General features: G+C 44.0%; 1 protein-coding gene across 3 annotated transcripts in view; it reads right to left on the bottom strand.

Moving 5' to 3' along the window:
• PAX3 (paired box 3) overlaps positions 1 to 8,503 on the bottom strand; it is a 113,136-nt gene extending 104,633 nt beyond the window's left edge. For 2 of the 3 annotated variants that reach the window (XM_074192548.1, XM_074192550.1), the window contains exons 1-4: positions 8,419 to 8,503; positions 6,704 to 6,939; positions 5,237 to 5,366; positions 4,027 to 4,161 (exon numbers count right to left, since the gene is read on the bottom strand). In XM_074192548.1, coding sequence (XP_074048649.1) covers positions 4,027 to 4,161; positions 5,237 to 5,366; positions 6,704 to 6,939; positions 8,419 to 8,503 — 586 coding nt within the window. The remainder of the gene's footprint in view (positions 1 to 4,026; positions 4,162 to 5,236; positions 5,367 to 6,703; positions 6,940 to 8,418) is intronic. The other variant, XM_074192549.1, reaches the window with a different exon arrangement.
• Between the last annotated feature and the right edge of the window lie 212 nt (positions 8,504 to 8,715).

The following is an 8,715-nucleotide window of genomic DNA, read 5'->3' as shown; positions in this document are numbered from 1 at the left end:
CAAAACACCGTGGTTCCCCTCGCTATCCCCTTTCCCTACTCTTCCCCGCACCCCCCCCCCAACCCCCAGCCCCAGTACCGGCTGGGAGCCAGAATAAAAAGGCGAGAGAAGCACTGGGGGGCCGGTGAGCTCAGCTCAGCCCAAGTCGAGTTGGGCGCGACTCTGCACTTTGGGGTGCTCCTGATATTGGAGCAAGGGAGAGAGGTCTAAGAAGTGAAGGGCGCGGGAAGAAGTGGATACCTGACATTAAATAGCCCTCCCTCTCCCAGATCCAGAGGCGGCTCGGAAAGAAAACAAAAATCTCTGCTTGGTCTTGTTCCCGAGCCCAGCTTGAAAATGGGCAGATAGATAATGGATTAGAGCAGAAAATAGGCTGAAAAGCAGTGGAGAAGGAAAACGGGAATAAATCCTAACCGGCCCTGAAGATATTGGCTTCAGGAAGGTAACCTTGAGCAAAGCACCTCGCTCCCATGACTGTCAGATCATCCAGACTGTCTGATAGACCTTGACTGTTTTCGGGTTGGGCCAGGCCCAAATAGCGGCACTCCCCTCTCCTCTCCTTCTACTTTGGTGTCCAGATATTGAAAAGAAAGTGTTGGGGGGAGTTCTTCTTGAACTTACAGTATTGGGGTTCCTCTTAAACCTACACCCTGGAGAAAGTATTGGCTTCTTCTCGAACCTACGCTCTAGAGAAACTTGGGGGGTTCTTCCTGAACCTACACCCCAGAGAAGTATTGGGGGGTGAACCTACACTCTAGAGAAAGTGTTGAGGGTCTTCTTGAACCTACACCCTGCTTTGTTGCTATTCCAGTCTTTTCTGAGACATCTACAGTCATTTCCTCTTGGGTTAGGGAGGGGAAAGGCGGGGTTGACTAAAGATGCAGCTTCTCTGACAACCCCAAATTAAATTAGGCTTTGGAGTCTGAGGTGTGTGTTTGCGTGTAACAATGGGGCGGGTTTTCTTTTCTTTTTTATCCCTCTGGAGGACTACTCTGATTTTAAAGGATGGCCATAGTTTCTCGTGAATGGCAGCCGGCCATAGCTAGACGAGTAAAAAGACTAGAAACATTTTGTAGGTGAAAATAGCCACTTTTTCCACGGTGGAGAGTCCATAAAACTTCTTGGAGCAGCAGCTATTGGGGCTCATTGAATAATTCATCCCTCATTGCAAGCCCATAATGTCTATTCTCGGCCTTTTGTGGAGCTGTTTTCTCTTCTTTTCTCCTTGAATTATAAAAAGGTTGCCTTCTTTTGTTCACATCAAGCTGCTGCTAGCTGAAGCTTTGTCTGGGCAAAGCTAAAGTGTGAGTTTCAATGGACTCTACCCTCTTTGTTTTCCAAGTTCATCTCCAAGTGTAGATTGTGTATAGAAGGCCTTCTTTGTAAAAGCTGGAAAAGTTGTACAAATGTTTGACCAGCTCATTTGGTACTTTTTGTCTCCTCTCCTTCCATTCTAGGGCATTCTAGAGAGCTAGGGGGCTGCCAGTAACAAGTAAGGACCAAGCACTGGACACTGGGAAGCTTCTCTCTTCCTTTCCTCCTCCCTCCCTCCCACTTCTCTCTTCCACCTTTCCTTTCCTCTCTCTTCCCTCTTCTATGATCCCCCTGTTCTCTTCACCTCTCCCTTCTCCTTTCTTCCTCTCATCTCTCTTACCCTCTCCTCCTCTTTTCTCTCCTTTCTCTTCTCCCCTCAACTCCCCTTTCCCTTCTCTCAATTCCCTCTCTCCCCCTCTCCCCTTTCCTCTTCTGTCTTCTCAATACCAGAACTACTAAAACTTCAAAACTTCTCAATCTAAAGATTATTGCTCTTTAGCTTTTTGTTTGCTTTGCTTCCCCCTTCCCTGTCTCTCCCCACCCCCACCCCCACCCCCACTGTAAGGCAGCAATAAAACCTGGTCACTCTTCTCAGTAGCCAGTAAAAGCTTTGGGAGACAGGTTATATAGGAGTTGGAAATGAAGCATATTTAAGACTGCTCATCTGTTTGTACCTTGGGGGGGGGGGGGAAGCAAACAGCAAAAATATATCTTCCTCTCTCTGCCTGAAATTAAATTTAATTTACCCTTTGATTATTTTAAAAGCAATTTCTAAGCATCTAGCCTTCCCATTTATTCCAGATATTGGTCCTGATTTGTAGTCAAGCTAAATGTACATTAGGTTGCTTTTTAAAATAAAAATTCCATTAGTTCACATGGAGATTGGGCTGAAAGGAAATGGTGCCTGACAAGGAAAGAGATCCTTTAAGTTTCCATGTGATAAGTATCACCCTAAAAAGAGTGATCTGAATGGGAGGTTGAAACTTCAGCTCCTTTAGGAAGGATCACAGAAAACCAACTGAGCATTTGGTGACTCTAATAAAACATAGGAACAACGCAAACTTTTGAAAATAACTCTCTTGGACTTTCCCCAAAGTTTCATTAGTGAAGGAGACCCCTGTCTATACCTCCCAAACTAACGTGCAAACTGTGGAAAACCAAGTGACAGGCAGGCAAATGAGAAGTCCAAGCAACCCAAAACATTCCTTTCCACCATTCAAACTCTTGTAAGTAAACTGTCTTGTGCAGAAGGAAGAAGTGGGGGGGGGGGGTATAATTTCTTCGGTGATGGGCTCATTATTGGAGAGTGTTCTGACAAATCTTAAACCAAAAGTAAGAAAATTCGCTCCTTCACCTAACTCCACCCACTGTAAAAAACCCTTCTCCTCCCTTCTTAATTTTAATGTGATTGATTTTCTTTTTCTTGTATTAGTGCTTTTTGACAAATGAAAATTTTAGAAGTCACTTAGGTAAAGTTAAAGTATTACAGAATTTAAGCAAGTATAGAAAATTTCCCACACACACACACCCCTTTGATTTTTACAAAAATGCAACTAATAAGATTAGGCTTTTTCTCCTCTTGGTTTCTACTTTATATATCATAATCAGTATCATGGATCCTCCTATGGAGCAAGAAATCAAATGATATGGAAGATGGAATAATATATGTATGTGTATATATACATATATCACATTTAACACTTTCACAAAAAATACTGCATGTGTAACAAAATTAAAAAGTAATCAAATGAAATAGGATAATTTAAATCTCAAATGTATGAGGTGGAAGTACCAAAAATTCATTTGGGTTTTAAGCTGCTCCTTTCTCCTTTAGAACCACTTCAAAAAATGATTTCTCCTCATTCCCTTGCCTTTCTTTCTGCTAGTGAATTAGTGAATCCTCTCCAAGACTACTACTTCTATCTCTCCCCTTTCTAATAAGAAGATTAGGCTTTTTCTTATTTTTGGATTCTACTTCTACATATCATGTACCCTCCAGTAGAAATGGAAATCAAAAGATGTGGAAGAGATTCTCTCTCTCTCTCTCTCCCTCTCTTTCTCTCTCCTCTCCTCTCTTCTCCCCTCCTCTCTTCTCCTCTGCCCTCCTCTCTCTCTCCTCCTCCTCTCCTCCTTTACTCTTTCCCTCTCTCGCCTTGGAGCTAAGACTATATTGAGATATGAGTCATGGACCCTCTTTGGTCTTTCTCCAACATACAGAAATATTTCAACAAATCTAGCCTCATATGAATCTTGACCACTGGACAACCAGGTCCCCTAAAGCACCTCAAGAAGGATCTACCACAGTGAGCTCTCTGGACCCTCAACTTTCGAAGTCAAGACAGGGCTTAGATCCTCCAGATAACAAATACCACATTCTCAACCTCAGTGTCCTTAGCATTTTCTGGAAAATGCAATCCGATAGGGAGAGTGCGGAGGACAGAAAGCTAGAGGAGATGCGAGGGAGGGAAGAAGAGAAAGGGGTCGCGGTGCACCTTTCTCTTTTCTTTTGAATTTACCAATACCTGTATTTTAGCAAATGATGACAGTTTCCATGACCTGCCCACTAAAGCTGCCTAAAATACACTGAGAAGCATTTGAAGGGGAGAAAAAAATTAAAGGCAGACAGGCAAACAAACCCCAAACCATGAATCCCCAGGTTCCCAGCCTCAGAGGGCCGCCAATGTTCAACAGCAAAGAAACTCGTTCCTTTACCTCTTTCGCTCAAGATCCCGTCAATGCTGTGTTTGGTCTTCCTTTCGTTCTCTTCCATTTCCTTCCTTTCAATTTCTGCATCTTCCTCCTCTCCTTTTCCAAACTTACTTCTCAGGATACGGCTGATGGAGCTCACTTCAAGGGGGGGGGGTAGGAAATGGTTACGTTGGAACCCTGAAGGGGTTGTGGAAGGACAATATCCCCCAAGTGCTTCCCCGGGCTATCTAAAAAACAACCTTCAAAGTCTCTTAGGCTTGTCTCTTGGGATATTCCCACCTCTCGATGAAACACCATCACCTGTCTCCCCTGTTCCCACAACCGATTTAGATAGAGTTTATGGTGACACACGAAAACAGCCCAGCGTCAAATTGGGGACGCCAAACCACACACATCTGGTTCTTTGACTTTGGGGAAGCAAATCCCTCGGCCCCAGGAACTACGGTCAGAGTGGCCAGGCCAAGGAAGAGCCTTCCCACCAGTGAATTCTGTGGAGCCCATAGTCTGGAGCTTTCAGAGAGTACCACCACCAAGTTCTCTACAGAAAGTAAACTTTTTTTGGAGGGCAGGAAGGGTTTCGATTTCAACTTCAGAATAGTTTGCTATTGTAAAATCAAAAGAAAACTGCATTCTCCTTCATTTATTTTTTCCAGATTCCAGTCTGGTAAACAAATCCATGCTCTGAAATATCTCTTCTCGCAGGGAGAAGAAGGGGGAAAAGTAGTTCCCATTTAATTAAAAACAAACTCTCTCTTTCTCTCCTCCCCTCTGCTCCTCTTTCACCTCCTCCCCCAGTGGAGACGCCTCAGCTATGGGACGATTGCTCTCCATCTTCCTTCCTAGACATTAAAAAGTCTCCGGTGGCATGTCCCCTATTTCCTTTATGATGGGGTTACGAAAACATTTGTTTCTTTTTAAAACAGACCATCAATATTAATAAACACTTTGCCTCCCGGGTCTCTCTCCTCCTGTGCCTAGCCTACAGGCAGTCTTATTTCGCGGCTGCTTAGTAATCCCCCCCCCACAAGGAGCAACTAGCCTCCCCAAGATAAAGGTTATTAATATCCAGGTTTCCTAAATATTTCCTGGCCCGGGGAGCCGGCCCCTCCCCATCGCCTTGCCCAATTATCCTGTATTAGGCGCTTACTACTTGAACCAGTGGCCCGGGAGGAACAAGCTGGGCTTGGGGAAGTTGGGAATGGCTCTCATTTACCTGAGGGAACGGTGTTTCGGTCACAGACCGCATCTTTGAGCAGTTTATCTCGAATTTCCCAGCTGAACATGCCCGGATTCTCCCTTTTATATTCCTCGATTTTCTTTTCAACATCAGGAGTAGTCACCTGCTTTAATAGAGCAAACAGACGAGTCAACAAATTGCTACGCTTGGCCCGCAGATAGGCTCGAAGGACTGCTCTTCTCCTGTCTACACAAATGGGCTTCATTATCTTCTCATTCGCTTTTAGCAGCAAAAATGACAAGTCAGTGAGAGTATTTTCCTAGGAAAGGAGCTGAGACAGAGGCAAAGAATAGTCAACCACACTCTCAGAACGTCGTCCAGCAGGCTTAATGAAAGGGTCGGGCTGTAAACGAGCAGTAATAACTCCGAGGGATTCCTGCCCACGACCCATCTTTATTGCCACTATATGGGGAGGGCGGAGGGCAGCTCAGCTGAATCTGCGGGAACCCGAAACTAAATAACTGGACCCTGGAGAGATAGCCTGGGGAAGCATTACTGCTGCAAACTTCAGGATCCTTAACTGATCCGAGGGATAATAAGCCAAGTGGCTAGTAGTTAAGAAAGTTTCCCTAATTTAAAAAACGGTTAATTGATTTTAAAAATCAATGGCTAGTAAGGATGCGCGGAATCTTCATTTTCCTCCAAATATCTCTAAATTCTTCTCTTATTTTTTCTTTGAAGTTGTTTTATTTCTCTTCTTGGTTGTCTACATTAAAACTAGCCTAAAGGTCCCCTGGAGCTTGACTTTATTTTAAAAATAATAAATAAAAATTCTTTATATCCTACACCCCCCCCCCAAAAAAAAACACAGTGCAAAAGTTTCGGTGGAGAAAAAAAGAAGGGGCGGGGGATTCCTTAAAAGAAATCGGGGAGAGTGTTAGAAAGTTATAGCGGGGAACTGCTCTCCAACCTTTCATCTGTTCGTTTCAAAGTCACCTGGTCTTTCTGCCCTTCTCCACCCCTGGACAGTTGGAGTTTGTTGTGAGAATAGACCTCAAATGCCAGACACCATAAAGTGAAAGCAGACTGGAGAAAGTGCGTGGGGGTGGAGGGGGGATGAGTGTTGAGAAGATGGCAGAAGGGAAGAGGTAGTGAGATAAGAAATCAGAGAAAGGCCTTCAACAGGTAGGCCTGCATAGCTTGTACAGTAAGGGGAGGAGAGCATGAGTAAATTTCAAATAACTCGTACACTGAGTCCCAAACTTATTTTTTTGTCTATAGGATAAATGTTGTTCTCCCAAGATTTAATCCTGTAGGTACATGAGAGCAACAGCATCCCCCCCCAAAAAAAACACCCCGCACTTCTCTGGATATAGAAGATTGTGCGTTGGTTCCTACGGAGGAAAAACTTCTCGCCGGCCTCCCCCAGGTCCTCAAGCTACACCCAACCAAAGAGAATCAGGCCAAGACCGCAGCAAACTTTAGCTGGGCTAGAATCCTCACCTTGGGTTTACTGCCCCCGATGGCCCCGGGTCGAATGGAGCCAGTCTCCTGATACCTGCAGAGGATTTTGGAGACGCAACCGTGGGACACTCGCAGCTGCCGAGAAATGACACAGGGTCGGATGCCATGGTGGGCCATCTCCACTATCTTGTGACGGATGTGGTTGGGTAGTGGCCTGCCATTGATAAAAACGCCACCGAGCTGGTTGACTCTACCCTGTCCTAAAGGAGTGGACACTTAGGAAAAGAAAGGAGGGAGGGGAAAGTGGAAATGTTACTTAAAATGAGTTTAAAAAACAAACAAACAACAGCAGACTCAGACATGAAAACCGCTAACAAATACAGAATTATAGGGCCAGCCTTTTAGGGTGTCTAAAAGTTGATATCAGTGTCAATATATTTGCCTTCAGAACACTGAACTATTTTGACCGGATGCTGTCTCCTAGATAATTAGAACTCCGAAAAGGAAGGGGGAAAACATTTCAAAATGGCCTTAGATTCAATTAGCATGCAAGAGTGTAAACTGCTTGTCAAAAAATAATAAGAAGAAATAAACTGGGTTTTTTTCTCTAGTGACAGGGGAAAGGAAGATTAACTTTGGAAAGAGTTTCGGAAAAGATTTGCAGGGCTTCCCCCCCCCCCCCCATCAGCATTTTAGAGAGGACATCTTATAAACGAAGGCAATTTACTCTTGTCTTTTCTTTATGAAAATAAATACTCCATTTCAGTTATTTCATTTACCAGGCGACAGGACAGTCTGACAGTCCTTACGGTATCTGGATAGTGACTGGACCACAGGAGGTACAAAACAGCCCAGAGAAAGACCAAATCATCCTGTAGTTTTTCACCTGTTACACTTCTATTTCTTAGCTTGGGAGTTTTGAAACTGAAGAAACTCACAACGGATTAGAGGTAGCTTAGAAAGGTATAAGAGACTAGGGGCCGAAGGTACTGTGTATCACATCATACCCTATCACATTCTACCGTCTTTGCTTTATATTCTCTCTTTTAAATTATGGTATATCATATTGTGTTAGTGAATGATGTAAATGATTTCTCTCAAAATTACACTTCTTACAAATCAAGGCTTACAGAAACTAACTTAAGAATATTTACTATAGTCCATCCCCGGTGGCTCTTCCAGAAATATTAGGCAGATCTGATTTCCTAAACAAATGTAAAATATTTGGAACTTGGGATGAATTTAATATGAGCAGAACCACAGATGAGTTTGAGATGATGAAAACAAAAACATTGCCTTAGGACTACTGCTTTGACACGAGATGCTGAGAGCTAGCCTAAATCCGTTCTCAGACACCCCATTCTTACTCATTTCAGAACTGCAGACCTGCCTCCGAGATCCAAGGAGGATTTGTTTAGTTTTACAACAAAGAATTTCCCAAACAGCAACAACCTCGACAAGGACAATAAAAATGGATAGGAAACGAGAGCAGTTCCTTTAAACAACTCTAGGAATGTAAGTTAGGAGCAACAGTCTCCATTTGCAAATCGAAAGGCAAATTCTGGTCTTCCTTCCTTCGAGAACTGTTTAGTTCCAAGATTTGGATTTTGTTTAGTAAATGAGAACGACGTAGAACTGAAAGCTAGGAACGGCGGCGGACACACACGGAGCCTCAGAGAGCTTTGCAAATTCTCTCTTAGCTCGGTAACTTCCAGTCTTCGGTTGGGGCCAAGGCAGGAAGGGGGCAAACTTACCTTCTAAGGGGAATCCGCTGCGAGGGTAGTTTTGTCCGGGAGCTGGTCGCATCATTCTGGGGACAGCTCCAGCCAGAGTTGTCATTTTGGAGACAGCTTTACTTTAAAATTGTATCCAGGTGAAGGCTTAAAAAAGAGGAAGGAGCAGCTCTGGCAATCTAGAACTCCGCCGAATCAAGCAAGCCCCACCCCCTCCGAAAAAAGAAAAAGAAGAGAGGCAAAAAGGGAAACTTCTCCCTCCTGTTTTGTCAGTAGGATTCGATCTTGCCCGATCGAAATGCAAAAGAAAAAAAAAGG

The sequence above is a fragment of the Macrotis lagotis genome, chromosome 6 (genome assembly GCF_037893015.1).
Source record: "Macrotis lagotis isolate mMagLag1 chromosome 6, bilby.v1.9.chrom.fasta, whole genome shotgun sequence".
Lineage (NCBI taxonomy): Eukaryota > Metazoa > Chordata > Mammalia > Peramelemorphia > Peramelidae > Macrotis > Macrotis lagotis.
This window is presented reverse-complemented; position numbering and strand designations above follow the sequence as displayed.